Source organism: Anopheles aquasalis, chromosome 2 (genome assembly GCF_943734665.1).
Source record: "Anopheles aquasalis chromosome 2, idAnoAquaMG_Q_19, whole genome shotgun sequence".
NCBI lineage: Eukaryota > Metazoa > Arthropoda > Insecta > Diptera > Culicidae > Anopheles > Anopheles aquasalis.
The window spans coordinates 54,793,147-54,810,646 of record NC_064877.1 but is presented as its reverse complement, the minus strand read 5'-3'; the positions used below and the strand labels follow the sequence as shown (position 1 = coordinate 54,810,646).

The following is a 17,500-nucleotide window of genomic DNA, read 5'->3' as shown; positions in this document are numbered from 1 at the left end:
AGACTCAACGGCCGACGCTCCATTCGTGACACTCGGTGGTAGTACACGGGCCGGCAGGGTGCTTGCCTTGGCCGCTTTAGTTCCTCGCGCCTGTTTCGCTCCTTCACCCTGCACCTGCACATGCTTCTTACCGACGTACCGGAAGTACAGCAGACAAAGATCGAGAACGGTAAAGAACTGGACCGTTTCACTTTCCGTGCAGTTGTGCCACCAAGCGATCAGATGCTCCGGCGAAAGGTGCTTCACCACAAACAGGAAGCTGATCAGCAGGTCTTTGGTTTCGGTGACGGAAAACTTGTCCGTCCGCTGGATGAGTGTCGGTTGCGTGACACTAACCGAGCGTGCATGGCTTGGTCTGGCCGAGTTGGCGGCGTTTGACTCGTTGAACTGATTCCGTATCACTACCGTACCTTCTTGTGACAGAGTTGAGCACTCGCTGTTCAGTGACGTCGTCGAATGGCCGTTCGAAAGTGACGACGATTGCCCGGCGATTGCCGCCAGAAAGCTGGTATCCTTCAGGTGTAATGATGATCGGATCGGACTCGGATAGTCCATGAACATCGTCACCCGGTTGCTGCGAGACTTTGGTGTGCTGGTTTGGGAGGTAACGGCCGACGCGGTGGCCGTTGTGACCGCGATCGCCGAATGTATGGCCGGAAGCGATTCACGGGCAAAGACGTAACTGCTACTGCACGAGATCCGGTTCGTGCCGACGGAATCGTGCTTCTTCTTTTCCGTTCCATCGGAAATCCGGTGCAAGTTCTCGAGTACGATGCCCAACCACGGTACGTACAGCATCGCCAATCGTGCCTGTTGGCCCTTATGCTGGTAACGATCATCGAGATCATGTTTCGCCAACAGTTCCTTCAGTGTGATCAATCCAAGGCGGCGTGTATGACTGACCTCGTTTAGTGAACTTTTCACCTCCTGCAACAGTATCCCGACGAGGAAGTGCTGCCGGCAGTACTCCTCCGATAGGCAGAACTGTTGCAACAGATCCGCCGCTCGATTGTTGGGCGTCACCATAAACGGTAGATTGAGGGGAATGTAATGTTCGTGCGAGCAGACTTCACGTAGAAAAGCAAACTTGTACTCCTGCAGTACCCGTGAATCACCCGGACCCCAGCGGTCCATGTAGAGTCGTATCAACCGAAAGACGAAGCCACGATCCATGAAGGAGAGGCAGCGCTTCACAAACACGGATAGACTTTGGTTCAGCTGTTCCGTTTCCATCGGTAGATCCTTGTGCCGTGAGCTGATGTACGGTACCAGCACTTGAAACAACGCCTCGACACGATTACAGAACTCTTTCGGGAATCGTTCATTCCGTTGCATTTTAATGCGACCCGTTGTGAGCAAATATTGGGCCATGCTTTTGACGATCACCTCGAAAAAGATACCCGAGAACTTCATAAACTTGTTGACGAGCAGAAAGTCCGTATTGTTCGGGTGAAGGAGCGTCGGCAGATGGCGACAGAGTTCTCCGTGCACCGTCGTCGTCGTCGTCGTCGTCGAGGTTTGTGATTTTGGTGAGGATCCATTTCCGGGCTGGCTGTCGACCTTGCACACGAACTTCACGTACGCGGTCAGCAGCTCTTTGCGCTTCGCTTCCTCTGCAACCATGTGGAACAGATTGACCAGTAGGCGGATGATGTTGAGTCCCACCTCTTCACTCGTCGTTACCACCAGCAGCGCGAGCAGTTGGTTCAGGATCGTCGGAAGAAACGTGATCAGCGAGCTGATGTGGATGGCATGGGCTGCTTTCAGTATTTTGCACGTTTCCGTTTTGTCCGGTGGAGCGACGGTTTTCGAGTGTTCCAGTAACCGCTCGGCATGGAGAAAGAGGTTGTGCAGATGCTGATCCGTGCTGAGGACGGTCGAATCAAGCCGGAAGCACACGGTGAAGATTGGTCGCTGATTGTCGATCCACTGCACATCCGGACCGGCGTTCTGCTGAACGAATTGGAACGGTTTGTAGACGGTGGTATGTGTGTATGGATAAATGATGGAATGGATGGTATGTATGGATCAGGGAACAATCATACAGGAAGTGTGAACATGGAAACGGAAACGGTCAATACAACGAGCGAGCGAGCGAGCGAGCGAATGAGCAAGGCAGCACGGTCGAGATAGGAAGAGAAGAGAAGAAAACATTTACGAAGAACAACGTTAGACTCATCTACCAGAGAATGTTAATTGTTGGGAAAGCTTTCACGCTACTCAGTGGACGATCCTCCATCGTGAATGGATCGGATTAGTAGGATTAGAAAGCGAGACACGGGCGCACGGCATCATGCACATTACCCTTCACCATGGCGCACAAAAACTTCACGCGTATCATTACTTACGCCTTTTCCGAGACCGAGAGGCTGGATGGAGAGATACCCGACGGGAAGCGAGGCTGCCACCGGAAGGCACTGTTCCTCCACATTAATTTTGCCCTTCGTTAGCAACGGTAACCAAGCGTAACCCACAGGCGTTTCCGTGCTGGTAGTCGATGGATCCTTTTTCTTGGCGATGTTGCAGGATACGTGGAAGAACGAAAACAACAGATGGTGCTGCGGGGTGATGTTGAGCGGAAGTCGCAGTTTGATCTCCTCGTACCACATCGGGCTGGTGTTGTGATGCAGCACGGGGCAAGACATTTGCGATACTAGCATCTCCTGTCCAGGGCGACCGTAGATACACTGGGGAAGTCCCAACATACGCATTAATATGATGATCAAGTCTGTATAATAACGTTTCCACGGGGAGTACCTCAATTGATTTAGCTTCAGCTGTATCACTGTCCCGCAGTTCCACGATGATTGCAATGTTTCTGGCGCGTGAGAATATCTTCTGACTGTCGTAGCTCAAATGTAGCGGATAGATGTAGAGATGATTCACGAAATGGACGTATGGATGAAGGTACTGCTCGGAGTTGGTAGCGAATTCCGCCACCTCTAGGGTGGGATCAGTGGCCGGTGGCGTTGGGAATGGATGCAGTGGTACCAAACTATTCGTAAGGCAATCTGTGGAGAGGGAAATGTTATCAAAGGCAATTCGCATCCATCCGTTGTCAAGCGTGACTTACTGTTGGGCAGTTCGTTTAGGGCTTCAATGTAAATCTTCAGCGAGCCAGGTATCACAGTCAGTTTGCTGAACTTGTCCGGCTTTCGGTACTCCGTCAGTAGCCTCAGCAGCTCCTCGTCCTTCAGCTTTGCGCCCTCCTGCCGATAGATGGCAGGGAACTCGTACGACGTGTCCAGATCGTTGCTGTACAGCTGGAACAGCGGACGAGCGGCCCAGGCGAACGGCATCCGATAGTGGCCACACTTTTGTGCGTACTGCTTGATCATTTTCTGTAGCTTGCTCAACATCTTCGGATCCCGGGTCGCCTTGAGGTACGGTTCGACCGACGCATTGATGGCACCCTGCAGAATTTTATCGATGCGCACGACGATGAAGATGTCCGCGTGCGGTACGGTAACGTTGAAGATGGCTTGCCGGGCGCGGGACAACCACTCTTTGGTAACGCCCTCGGAATGTAGTAAATCATCATCACTGGTGTCACACTTGGCGCGAACCGGTTTCAGTGTACCGTTGCCATTCTGGTGCGATTTGTTGGATGTTTTTGGAGACGCACACAGTGGCCTTTCGGATTTGCAGCACCCCGTCAATAACTCCCGCACGTGTTCTTTATTCAAATCGAAGTAAAAGTTTTCGGTTAGCTTTCGACCCGCTCTCGCATCGTACAGGGCCACGCTGGTGAGGTAAGGTTCGATCTGGAAATATTGAAAAAAAATCCATTAAATAAAAATACGTTGGAATAGAACATTTGTACAATAAAATGCAATTCATTCTCATATCGACCGTTAAAATCACGTGTCACGACGGTTGAACAGGACGCGAGATTTGAAACTTAACGAAAACTTAACGCGAAAACTTCACAAATCATCGCAGAGCGCGGAACCCGCGCATATTATAAACAGCGATTTCGAGATTTTGACGATTCGTGCAGTTTTTCGCATGTTGCTGCATGGGTACTTTTGCTGCAAGGGCAAAAAGTTTTTGGTGTACTTTTAAAACGTGAAAATAAGCGTGGAAATCGTGCCCGTTCCGTGTCCGTTCCGTGCCGAAAATGGTGCGAATCGAAAGATAAGTGAACAAAGCGCACATCAAACCCGGCAGTATTCCCAGCGGCGCATCGGCAGTGAGTGAAATTGTCCGTCGCATTTTCTCCGTCTCCGCGCGTTCCGCGGTCGCTTCGCGGAGTAAATTTTCAGTTCCCGCGACCGTTCGCTGGTGTTTTCTGGTCGGAAAGCGGCTTCGTGCACGGCATTTCATCAAGGCAAGTAACGAAAAGGGTGCCCCCGGAGGAGAGAAGAGTTGATCGAGGTATTTTCGCTTGCAGATGGCCGAGGATAACGTGAAATCGCTCAGCGAAATCACCGGCTTGAAGGAGGAGCAAGCCACCAACTTGCTGGCGGCGTACAACGGAAACCTGGAGGGGGCCATAAACGCGTTCTTCGAAAACCCCGAGGGCATCCTGAACCCGGAGCCGGCGGTCGTCATCGACGACGATAGCAGCAGCTCCGGACCGTCGGGAGCAGTTGCGGGATCCGGTTCTGCGGCATTCCTGCACGACGACGACAATGTTCGGGCACCGATACCGAGGAAGACGGAGATTTTGCTGCCACAGATCGAAACGAACCGGGCACGGATCGGCAAGCGGAGAGCGGTCATCACGGAGGTGCCGTTCCGCAACTTTGAACTCGAAGGCCGCATTCAGGAGCAGATGCTGCTCGAAGGCGAAGGCCCGTCGGCAAAAAAGATCACACGACTCGAGGCCCTCTTTATGCCTCCGTTCGAAATACTCTTCTCCGGCGGGTTCGATCTCGCACAGCGCCATGGTCGCTCGCTGGATCGCTGGCTGCTGGTGAACTTGCAGGATGATCTGAATTTTTGCTGCCAGATGCTGAACCGGGATCTGTGGTCCGATGCGCGACTCAAAGAGTTTATGCGCCGGAATCTGGTCTTTTGGCAGCAATCGAACAAGACGAACGATGGGGCCAAGTTTAAGACGTTCTACAAGGTCCGCTCGGAACCGTACATTGCCATGATTGACCCGCGGACGGGCGAAGAGGTGCAGAACTTCTCTACCACCGATCTCACGCCGGCCCGCTTTCTGGAGGCCCTGAAAGAGTTTCTCGTGGAACACAAATCACCGCAAGGCAAGGAGATCAACGTCAACATCGAGCTCAGTGTAGCGGCCGGTCCTTCCACATCAACGAACGGACCGAAGCTCGGCTTTGGTGGCCCAAGAGCTTCTAGCAGCACGACGAGTGCCAGCAAACAACAATCCACAGGCAATGCAATGCAGCGGAAAGATGCCGTAAAGACGTCGTGGCCAATTGCCGATGAGGATGATGAAGAATTTCAGGAGATTACGGACAGTGACAGTGATGATTGTGAGGAGGTGATCGTTCCAGCAGCATCCAAAGCAGTATCCCACTCGCTTCCCATCATTGATGTGGCACCGGCCCAAATATCACATCCCGCTGCCACCGAACCACCAACAGAAAGAGGAACCGGAAATGGTACGGATCATCTCAACGACACCGAAACTCCCACAGCAAGCGCTCAGCGTTCGTCATCGGCGACCATCCTGAGTTCCGATTCCGAATCGAGCCTGGCTCCGGATCAAAAGACGCGTATTATGCTGAAAATGCCGGGCAATGTGACGGAACGGTTGTTCTTCCGTAGCTCTCGAACATTGCAGCACGCAATGGAGAAGCTGCTGCAAAGGTACAGGCGACACTTTTCCGATCGTGCCACCGACACCACGGATGTGCGATTCTTTTGCCAGGCCATTAAGGCCGACTTGGCGTCGCTGGATCCGCAGCAGACGCTGCTCGAGCTCAAGATTCATCCGAACGCTGTGATTCACGTGACAACGGATGATTAAGGAGCGGCGGAAACTACCCCAATAATATTGTAAATGCTTCAGTGTTTTGTGTTTAGAGCAACCCCGAGATCCGAGATTAAGCAGTTGATGTATCTATTATCCCCGAAGGAAAATGAATCGTTTTTAAGAGAATGTGGCGGGGACTTTTGGGTTTCGATCAAGCTAAAATGCTATCCGAAAGCGCGTACACAGAATGATATTTTCAGAAAGTAAGTTTTAAAATGAGAAACTAGGGAATGTTCATTTCCTCGATTGTTCTGTAGTCTAATCAGCCGAATTCCAATATTATCGATATAATTCATGTGACACTCTGTTATTTTAACCGGTCTAAAAGGCATTATAATCTGCCCCTAAATGCGTAATAGTCCCAAATAGATCATTTTCGATAGTCATTTTCAATTACTTTTTAGAGAGTCCAGAAAATCGTCTTTAAATAATCTTTTTTCCAATATTTTAAACAAAAAAGTTACGTTCTTAACTGAAAAAAACCCAAGCTATGTCAGTATTACAAATAAACGCATAAGAGAATCATAAACGAAAATTTCAGCTTTTCTTTTGGAGATGCCTGGACTGATATAACTGCAACATCTATCAAACGAACCGTTTTATGTTTTAGCAGAGACCCATCGACAATTTCTAACCAAAAAAGGCTCATTTAAGATGATTTTTTGTGATGCAACCAGTTTTTCAAGTGATGGCATATTAAACAACAACTTTTGAAGAATATTTAGTTCTATTTTGGGGAAGATTTACCAAAAACCTCACCGATGGCATCAAATTTATGAGGGTGCGTCTATGAAAAGTTACTTTTTCCGGTACCCATCGTCACTGCGTGATGGGTTATCAGAAAAATACAAAGATTATAAGTTTATCCAGGTAGCCCCGAGGAGTTTTTGTTGAATTTCCTATTTTTCGATTTTTGGCAGATTTTTGAAATTGACAAAGTTATGCTTTTTGTCATTTTGAAAAAAACAAGATTTTTAAAGATTTTTTTAAAAAAAAGTACCAACAATTTTTATGAAAACTCAACCGGACTACCTAGCAAAGAGTGTAAAGATCATGTGTAAAATTTTTCAAATCAATCGGTTCAGTAGTTTTTACGGTACGATGGGCACCGACTTTGAAAACGTTGGTTTTGGGAAACGCTCTTCAAAGTAGCGAGCTGCATGAAATGCGGATTTTCAAAAATCTATAACTTTGACAGTTTTGCTTCGATTGATCCAAAACTTTTACACAATATTCTTGAAAGGTTCAGCATTCAGGGAAAAATGTTAAAAATATTTGTTACGAAAAAAAATACCAAAGCACCCCATTAAAGAAATTTGTCATCAAATGGTGAAAAGAACATTTAATTTAAAAAACAGCAGAAATCACCTACCTGACAAAGTGGTGCCTCCGAATCCACTGGCGGTGCTCCGTTCACACCATCGATCGGACCGAGTAAGCGAAACCGAAGCGAATCGCACTTGATCAGTATCCGCTGGCCGAATTGTTCGCGATATGGTTCAATGGGTGGCTCTGGTTTGCCGGGGCTACTGGCACCGGTTCCGACGGTACCACCACCGCTCGCTTGTAGCTGCAGCAACTGCTGGCCACCGAAGAGGCGCTTGCGGTGTTCCCTTCGTGCCTGCGCAATGGACTGATCCGTTTCCCGGGCGTACCGATTGAGCTGCGGGTTCATGCTCTGCTCCAAACCTTTGAGCGTTCCGAACTGCATCGTGCTGGGGCTGGCCGGTGGTGGTGCCGATGCGCGCTCTAACGAGGCCACCCGCTTGTCCTCTTGCAGTTTGTTCTGGTGCAGTACCGAGGACAGCTTGCGCAGCCAGTCTTCCATTTCCGCCTCGTCGTCCGCCATCAGTGTGACCGATTTGTGCTGTCCGGCGTTCATCTTGAGCTCGAAGCAACAGCGACCCTTCTTCGGGTTCGTTACCACCTCGGTGCAGAAATCCATCACGATCGTCGCCTTCGCCTCGACATGCTTCTCGTCCTTGTGCAGCTCCAGGATGTACGTGCCGTCGATCTCTTGGCGCAGATAGCAGTAGCGCTTCTTGAACGACTTCGAGCCGATGTGGGCGAACATGCGATCCGAGTTCGTGTCCGGGCCTTTGAGTAGGTAGCCCTGCTTGGTGATGGTGTCCGCCTGCGAGCGCGTCATCTGCTCGTCCATACGATCCGGATCCGTGTCCACCTCGTACACCTCCTCCTTCAGCTCCTCCGACGGTGACGCTCTGTGCGAAACATGCGAACGAGATGGACACGAAATGCTTTAAGTGCCTTCACCTCACTTCATAAGCCTAATCTTAGCACAAACACAAGTAGCATGCCGGTGACGCCTTTTTGGGGGGCATGTTGAATTAATTTCAAGACCGTTTTTGATTTCTTTATTTTCTTTCAAACGAATTCAGAACTCTTTGTGAAGCCGAAAACTTACCGCGGTAGCTCGTACCAGGATGCACCGTACTTGCTGTACTTGTAGTGAATCAGATGGTCCGGTGATTCGTACGTATGCAGTGCTTGGCGAGTGAGTAGCAGTCCCGCCGCCACGCCACCACCACCTCCACCTGCACCGACGGAACTGATCGAAAGCGATCGATTGCTGGTCGGTGTCCCGTTCTGGCTGCCACTCGTCGTACTACCGCTTTCACTACGCTGTTTACTGCTTCCATTGAGTGAACCACCAACACAGGAAGTGGCCGTGGACACCGGGACGGTGGTTCCAACGGCATGACCCGGAATGTTACTGTGAACGGTTCGGAACTTTTTCGGTTGAAGCACCTCCTTTACGGGTGAAAACAATAAATGATAAGATAACGATTAGACAGTGGAAGATAGTGATCAGGCACCAGGATTCACTCACCGATACATCGTCGTTGGGGTAGAGCAGCAGTTCACGGTGCGGATCGTTCTGTATGAGTGTCCGGTTCTTCAGGATGAAGGCCTCGAAATCGATCGGCTCCACTATGATGGGTTTGGTCTGGGGAAAAAAAGGAAGATAGTAACAAAAAAAAGAACACACAGGTCAGATATTTAGCCGATCCGAAGCTAATTTAATTGTGCCCTTAGGTCATGGAATTTAAATAATGTTTCGCATCCAGCCCGAGATTGGCCACGACGATGACAATCAAACCGCGAACGCGATCATGAGCAGATGACGATGGCGGTGGCGGTGGCGGCGGCGAGTGTTGGTGCATTACCGATTTACCGGCCCATTTCGGAGCAGCGGAGATGATTAAGGAGAAGAAGGAGCGGCTTCGTATCAGGGCGCATAAGGTGATGTGCACAAGGCACAGACGCGATCATTAAAACTTAAATTGAAAATAAAAATCCAATACGTAATAATTTCCGCGCGCACGTCTGACCACCAAAAGTGACCACCCGGCGGTGCACCACCCCTCTGTTCCATCCCCGAGAACCCCCGGATTGCAGCCATTTTCCGAGCCATCCCAACCACACCATAATTTTCGCCCGGACTGGCCCGGCCGGGGGGGCAATCTTTCACCAAACAGCAAAAAATGGGGAGAGCGTGAGGGTGGTGCGCCCTTTTGGCATGGCCCTTTTGAAGTGGATTATTTTCACCTTCTCTCTTCGTGCCAGCGGGATCTCGCTTGCCCTCTCCTTCCGCTGTGGTTAACGCCTGACCTCCTCCGTCGTCCCCGGGGTCCGCGCTCTGCACGTCGTTTGCGTTTTTAATAATATTTAGCTCGCAGCCAAATCGATCGGCCCTGGTCGAGTGTCGGGTCTGTGCCGTGGCCAGGCCAGAACGCAAGCCCTAGGCACGGCGTAGTTGTGGCCACAAAACCACACAACCACCAAGCGATTTGCAGAACGGGGAAGGCGCGCGCGCGCCCGCGTGCCCGCGCGTTGATGATTATAATAAGAAAGCAAACCCGAACCGCGGTTAAGCCACATACCCCGCTCGGGAAGTCCACCGGGTCGTAGGCCACACTGACTGGCTGGCTGGCTGGTGCAGCAGAAGATGCAGATGTGCATAAACCGTACACAAGCGAGGGTTCATCGCTTGGTGATGGAGACTTTTGTGTGTTCGGCCGCCAGTCCTGAGGCAGAGCGTTCTCGATACTGCTGGGGTGCGCTAATTGTCCTCTACAATGATGTTCATTATGGGCCAGGGCGGCCTCTCTCTCTCTCTCTCGGTGTGCGAGAATGCGAGAAGCGATAGGCGCAGCAGACGAGGAGAAGCACGATCGAGATCGAGATCCGTTCTTTCCAGAACGCCAAAACCGTAATCCCAAATGCTGCAACACATGCTAATAATGATCGGTGATCGTAATGATTATTGTATCGAACACCCGGGGCATCCTCCACGGTGGATCGATCGGTGGATCGATCGTACCATCGGCCGGCGTAAGGACCCCACAATAATGATCGTTGCATCGCGCGGTGCTTTTTCCGTGCGATTTAATATCGTCTTGCATGAGGGGACCGGGGGAGAATCGATCGTGGATCTCGATCACGGGGCAAAGATGCAGCCCGACCAAGTGATGGTGTTATGTATTTTTATCGCTTTGATTCCGGTGTTTATGCGGTGAGGAACGCTTTCTCGGGGAAGAGGACGCATTGGGCTGGCCATTCACGTCGCAAAGACCAAAGCGACGTTCTCTTTCGCTCTCTCTCTCTTTCTCTCTCTCTGTGTAGGGAAGATGATCGTGATCGTTTATAAATCATAAATACCAGCGAGATGAAGAGAGGACGAAGGAAGGTATCACTAGCCTCGGGGGGCACTTTCGGTGCAGGAAGGATAAAGCATCGGGCATCGTCGTCGTGATCGATGGGTATTTGCGATCGATCGCGAGCGTCTCGCGGCCGGTTTAATGATTATGCACACGTTGCGCGGTCGTGAATGGACGAATAGTAGAAGGGTGTCCTGGAGAAGATGGAAGGAATTCCGGAATAGTGCAGCACAATGGGAATCGCGAACCAGATAAATCAAGGTTCGACGCAGCAAACCACCGCAAGAAAGGGTCTAGTCCGTTGTATTAGATTGTGCCTAGTTGCGAGGCATTCTGTTGTGTTCTAGAGGCATGAATAGTACCATAAATCGTTGAGTGATTCTCTGATAACATACATTTCGCTTGCCAACGAAACAAACAAACGGTTAACCGCAAACCGTATGCTCCTCAATCAATCAGAGATTCATCATGTCAGCAAACGTCGCCGTCCAATCAAATCCAACATTGGGCGCTACCGGAGTGACTTTGTTTTCGTAAGCTTCACGGTTGAAAGCACGCATCCACTGGAACAGGAACTGGGCGTCTTCGCATACTCATTTGCATGTCGCACACAGTAAACGGTAGTTATCAGCATGTCGACAACTGTCACTGTGTAACAAACAGTTGCACGCTCTAACATATTACCTCCACGATGACCAATCGCGGAAGGCGGTTGTCGTCATGCGTGCCAAGATGCACATGTTAAGTGGCATGTAGCGCAATTAGTTTCGCCAGTCGGAGCGGTGTGCCTTCACCGATGTCCACTTCCCGGGGTCGGGCTTTCTTTTCGGGCATGGGTTTAATTCATAATTTCCCAAGCAACAAGTCAACCGGAACGGCGCATAGCGAACGTTTTATTCGTTTTTGATGGCCCATACACCGGCAAGAAGTTGTGTTGCGTAGAATAGAGGTAGGAAGAATCGAAAGGAGATAGCGTGTTTTGTTTGTCGTAGGTTAAAGGAATGTTTTTAGGCATTTTTACGACGTGATGTTAGAGATCATCTATATAAAAAAAAACACAGTACATAGTAATACACAAAATTAGCAAGACGATTATTATGTGATATTCTTGTCTTTTGAAAGATTGAGTGGTCACTACGAGGTTTTTAGCCAGTTTTTCCGTTTCCGATCACCAAAAATGCTCTTGGGCCATGATCATAGACTGGCGTAACCACTATTATGCTAAAAACATATGAATATTGTTTTGTAGAAGCTTCTATCCAGCTCTACATCCAGCTTCTACTCTTCAGCTAAATGATCAATTTTTTGACTAAAAATAGCTCAATATTACTGTCAATCGGCAATGCTTTTCAGAATTAACAAGATATCATTTATTTCGCTTATACACGAGGGAGCGCTGATGTGCGAACGTGCTAAGCATGAATTGACATTGTAGTCCTTTGAAGAAAAAGGATAAGCACCGTAACCCCTGTAGTATTTAATACGATAAGACTTGTTAACGGTTATTACATGATTCTGGCCTTTATTCTATAGTTTTCGAACAGCAAGAAACCAAATCATTCTTTTTCATAATTTTCCAGTGCGATAGACCGATTACTGGACGATTTTTTTTTACGATATTTACATTTTCAGACAGGTTTAGAAAAAATGCTGAAAAATATGAACGCAATATCCTAAAATTAAACTTGCAACATTCATTATCCGTTTCTAAAATTAAATATCTGCACTTTCAGTATCCCGAATGAATGGTGGAGGAGTTCATGATTTTTTCCTCAAATATTTTCTTAATAAATCAACAATCGCTTCATTAGATTGACTGATTGATAGACCTCAACATGCCACTTAACCACATGAATTGCAACAAGCAACAAAGAATTTGCTAAAATTTAACTACGAATTCCAATTTACACAAAACAGTGATACTTACACTGATTAGTTTACTCCATAGAAAGCAATCTAACAGTATGATGGAGGGAAAGATAATTGTAACAAATGCAAAAACGAGCCCATTAGTTGATAGATGATCTATTACATAAAATGACCTATAAATATCTACTTATACTCTCCTATAAACTCACATGATCGTATCCATTTATTCCTACTCGTAATCCAAATCAGTCTGGAACATCCAACAGTAAATCATCTATATCTTTATCATGTATCCATCCTGCTAACCACTCAGCTAGTGTAGTGCAAACTCATGCACAATAGCACATCTACAATGTTACAAGCCTTGGAGCGAACCAATAAGCGCATCTTCACAACCAAATTCCCCTTCCGGCTATCCCCCGCAACCGACTAGCCGTCTTCTCTCACTTTGCGCATCGTTGCAGTTTATAATTTTCCACAATTATGTTTGCGGCGCGCTTTCCAACGACAAATGGACGTCGCACCTTACGCGACGGCCCACGATTTTGCCACCCAATAAGGTCTAGGCGCGTCCAACAACCCCCTCGAACGCCCGCCTGCAACATTATGCAAATTGCCAAGTATCGCCTCCGGGGGCCCGGGGAGTCAGCTTGCTACGTATTTTGCTAGTCCTACCGGTCGCATGGCCTACCATTCCCAGCCGGGCGGCGCCGTGGGAAGGTGAGAAATTATGGACCATTGTGTTGTGTGTTGTTCGATTTTGCTACGATGCGCCGCATAAACAACGCATTTATCTATTTTCCCCATCCCCGAGATCGCGATCGAACAACACGGAACAACAGGACCATATCTGGCGGCGCTGGTACATTTTATTAAAATGTCCGTCCGTCCAATAGATCGATAACGTAACGTAGTGCGCCGCACTTTTCCCGGCGATCGGCGGCGCTACATTGCAGATATGCACGCCCTCCTTGAGAGCATTCCTTTCCAGAGCTTCATCTGGTGCACTCTCTTTCTGTGCTCGCTTTTGCCCAATTTTTTTTTGGGGCCTCTAGAAAATGTGAGGAAAAATATTTTATCGCACCATCGGCATCATCGCGCGGACCGTTCTTTGGCGGCGATCAGTTCCAACATGGGCAGTTCAGCCGTGATGCTCCATGTTCTGCAGCATGGCACCCAGCGCACGTGAATCAAATAAGTTTTGTCTTTTCTTTCCCCTTCGCTTCCTCTCCTCCGTTGTTGTGTCCTTAGCAGCGGTCGATCGGTGGCCCGGATGTGCCCTCGTTGCCTTTCCGCATCATCTTTCCTCGTTCTTTTGTTTGCAGATTATTGCAGCCAACCAGCCAGCTTCACCTCTAGCCGGATGCGACCGCTGCTGCTGCTGCTGCTCCTGTACACCATTTATGCTGTGCGCGTTTGTTCTTTTCGGCCCTTTTTGTCAACCTCTGTACGATCGTGGATGTTCGCGGCTCTTCTGCGCGCCACGTGAGACCACATGACCGGGCGCGATCCAACCAGAATGGGATCTGCATTCGTTACACCGAAATAAGGTTTAAAATGAAAAAAAAACGGAAAACGAAAAAAGCGCAAGACAATCACAGCCAAACTGGCCAATCAGTTGCACAATCGGAAAGGTGGTGTGGGGGTGAAAAGAGACGGCACAACAACCCAAGCCGAGCGAGCGAACGAACGAACGAAAGCGAGATGGCAAGAGGTCATTCAATATTTATGCTGCATAAATTCATTTGAATCAACCAGCGAGAGCTCCCCCAGAATCCGGGGCGAAGGATGCTACACAGGAAAGAAAGGAAGGGGTTGTGCGCTGTGTGGCCGTTGGCCAGCGATCTCGGCACGGTCCAAAGGGTGCACATTGTTGTTGTTGTTGCTGTTGTTGTTGCGGAGCACAGATTCACGCGCACACACAAAGTTCCCATTGTTGATCGCGCGCCCAATTCCTCGCGGCTTCTTGTCCTCACTTCCTTTTGTCGTGTGGCCCCCTCCAGGAGGGGGGGGGGGGGGTTTGCGGCTCCACACCCTAAGAAGATCACTTTTCGGTGATCGCTTCTTGCCCGGGACGACGAAATGGAGGGCTCCGTTCCGGACCCAAAAACCAAAGCAAAAAAAAAAAACACTCGCTCCCTTCTGTCCCAGCCGAAAGTTGAACCAAAAAAAGCCGTCAACTTCCAACGCCATTTGCTCCGGCCCAAAAGGTACGAGATATCCAACTCCTTCCTCCTTCCGCGAGAGAGCGAGTACGGTTTTGTCATCAATGAAAAGGGTCGTGCATTTTCCTGGAAATGCATCCTCCCTCCGCACTGGCGGTGAGATGTGGAGCGTCGTCGTGGTGTGTCCGAGGTCCATTCACTCGATGATGCTGCACCGATGCAACGGCCCAGAAGATGCATCATTAATCTTACTGCTGGCCGACGGGAAGGTGCTGGGGGTTGAGGTGGAATATGTTGCGTTTCATTGTTGTGCCCGCCGTCGTCGCCGCCGCCGCCGACGCCGCCGCCGCCGCCGCCGTGTGTCAGAGATTGATTGTAATGAAATTCAATTTATGATTTCTCGTAAAAACCGGGACAACAACCGGGGCCCGGGTTCGGCAGGATGTCCATTGCGCCTTCCCTTCTGTTTGAGTTGATTAGCATTCGCGAAAGTGCGCAATCGGCGACTGCAATCCGACTGCAATTGCTGTCGGTCGGTCATACTTTGTCCACTCCGGATCCAGCACCAGCACCAGCGCTGTAACAAGCTGACGAACGACGATTGGCTGATCAGAACTCTGGGTTTGAAGCAGAAGAAGGAAAGGGTGCTCTCTTGCTTTCTTTCTTCCCTATTATGGGGTTGCGAATCTGCGAACGAACCGGGACCACCCCACCCGGGAGGATTGTGAGGTCGCTTCCGAGATCGCTTTTCTTGTGAAGGTAATGGATTCAGGAACCCGGACAAAGTTCCCGATGGAAAAAAACTCCGCGCGCGCGCGCGCGCGCCTGACAGGCAGGAAAAGTCCATCAAACGATGACGACCGATGCCGTCCTCTCGTGCGGTTGGGGTGACTTGAGAAAGGACTGCTACCACTACCACTCGGTGGCGGCACATCATTTTTATGCCCCCTTTTTGGAGCAGGACCTGGCCGAGGCGCGGCTCTTTCATCGCGCGGTTGCGGAAAGGGGTGCTGACAGGATGCCGTTGCGTCGGGAAGGACACACGGCTTGCTCCCACACGGGGTTATGCTTTTGATTGACATAATGTTGCTCTAATTGCTACTTTGCATACTGATCGGTGGATCAGATCGCTGCCGTGGTGCTCTTCGGACGAAAGCGAGTACCCCAAGGGGGTTTTCGAATGCAGCCCGGATAGTAAAAGACAATAGCAACACAAATCAGCTTCCGTTTGGAGGGTTTTTGTTGCTTATTAATGCTCTGTTAATGTAATGCGGAGGGAGCAGTTGAGTAAACGATAGCGAAACGAATGCATTGCCGCAAATGTTTTGAGTTGACATGGCAGCTTGTTGTAAGAGAGCTAACAAGTTTTTGTGGTTTTTTAAAATCCGATGGAAAACAGAACATTTGAAGAATTTAACGGTTAGCAGTACAGCATACATGGTCTGTCGCAAAGTAAACAGGACTTTTTGCATAACAATGTTTCTGGTTGCGCTATCCTAATGTAGGTATTTTTGTGTGAAAGGTGCATCTTTTAGGGACTTTCAGTCCAAATTTCATGGGAATTGCTCCACCGAAAGTTAAGTTATGGCGCCTAGAGTGATAGTATGTTTGTGTTGTCGGTACAAGCCTTCTGAACGGCCAAAATGACAGCATAACGTTTTCCTTTCATCCGCAAATGAAGTTTACCGAATACTTAAAAGCCACCGGAAACCAGATCAGGTGATTACGGGGACGGATTTTTTCGAAAAAATGCAGTTTTTGGTCAAAAAACAGTGGTGAGCGTTGATCGATGAGGCAGCGCATTATCGGAGCATCATGCGCCAACTTCCTTTTTCACGATAATCTTGCCTAATGCGACAAATGCCATCCATTAAACGCCTCATAACACCAAGATAATATACGGCAAAACATTGTTTGGCACGATTGCTTGGTCAATTTTGATAAAATCCCGCGCTGCTTTCGATGCTCCCAGGCGTAATCACGATTCTGGCTTGGTTGAAAGACCACTCATAAACTCTGCCACGGGATAGACAATCATCACCAAACACTTATTGCATCAATTAGGTAAACGTTTTACCGAGTTTAAAAGCTAAACTTTATATTGTTTTTTTTTGTTGAATTATCATTTTTGTACCGACGACCCAAACATACTGTCATTTTAATTCAATAACTTTTCTTCTAGTGGACTAAATACCATGAAATTTGGACTGAAAGTCCCTCAAAGATGCACCTTTAAAACAAAAATACCCACATCAAAATCAAAACAAAAAACCACCAATCTACGAATTGTGTAGCTCGACTGAGCGAAGAGCGATTTACCAAAACTTAATTAGATAATTAGAAACGGATAAACCTGCTAAATAAGAAGGAGGACGTGCATGATCGCTATTTTAAAATTTAAAGATGTTCTCAGTCTCTAGACTGCTAAGACATTGAGCATGGAGGTGCTGCATTATTATTCATTTTTGCATGGTTTCCTTTCCGTTCGGGCCTATTTTGAACTAAAATTGCTAAATTTTTGGCCAATATAACATGCAGCGCTTCGATCCAGCCAAACTCGTCTCTTCGATTATTTATCTGCCTTGCATTCCATTTTACTCTTCACCAGTATTTCCAAAGCCATGTAAACGATTGAAAACATGTTCACAATCCATGTTTAATACCTCCATAAGTACATCGTTTATGTGCATCTCATTTGCATCCAATAACGCATGCAGATCAGCGTCCAGTCTTGTTTCTGGTCTGCATGAGCGCTCCGTTTCTATAGAATTAAAACCGATAATTCCCAGTATTTGAAACATACTTTCGATTTTTCGTCCTTATAGGTGTAA

General features: G+C 48.7%; 2 protein-coding genes across 4 annotated transcripts in view; one reads left to right on the top strand and one right to left on the bottom strand.

Moving 5' to 3' along the window:
* The window catches only part of LOC126580750 (dedicator of cytokinesis protein 9), an 87,143-nt gene that overhangs the window by 5,200 nt on the left and 64,443 nt on the right, over nucleotides 1–17,500 (bottom strand). For 2 of the 3 annotated variants that reach the window (XM_050243987.1, XM_050243989.1), the window contains exons 2-8: nucleotides 8,805–8,921; nucleotides 8,379–8,725; nucleotides 7,326–8,175; nucleotides 3,074–3,764; nucleotides 2,758–3,011; nucleotides 2,349–2,687; nucleotides 1–1,953 (exon numbers count right to left, since the gene is read on the bottom strand). The exon at nucleotides 1–1,953 is cut by the window's left edge and continues 1,215 nt beyond it. In XM_050243987.1, the coding sequence (XP_050099944.1) occupies nucleotides 1–1,953; nucleotides 2,349–2,687; nucleotides 2,758–3,011; nucleotides 3,074–3,764; nucleotides 7,326–8,175; nucleotides 8,379–8,725; nucleotides 8,805–8,921 (4,551 nt within the window). The remainder of the gene's footprint in view (nucleotides 1,954–2,348; nucleotides 2,688–2,757; nucleotides 3,012–3,073; nucleotides 3,765–7,325; nucleotides 8,176–8,378; nucleotides 8,726–8,804; nucleotides 8,922–17,500) is intronic. The other variant, XM_050243988.1, reaches the window with a different exon arrangement.
* On the top strand, nucleotides 4,055–6,431 carry LOC126580751 (UBX domain-containing protein 7). Its single transcript, XM_050243990.1, has 2 exons — nucleotides 4,055–4,330; nucleotides 4,394–6,431. Exon 2 carries the CDS (start codon nucleotides 4,394–4,396, stop codon nucleotides 5,945–5,947), a length of 1,554 nt encoding a protein of 517 aa, XP_050099947.1. The 5' UTR covers nucleotides 4,055–4,330; the 3' UTR covers nucleotides 5,948–6,431.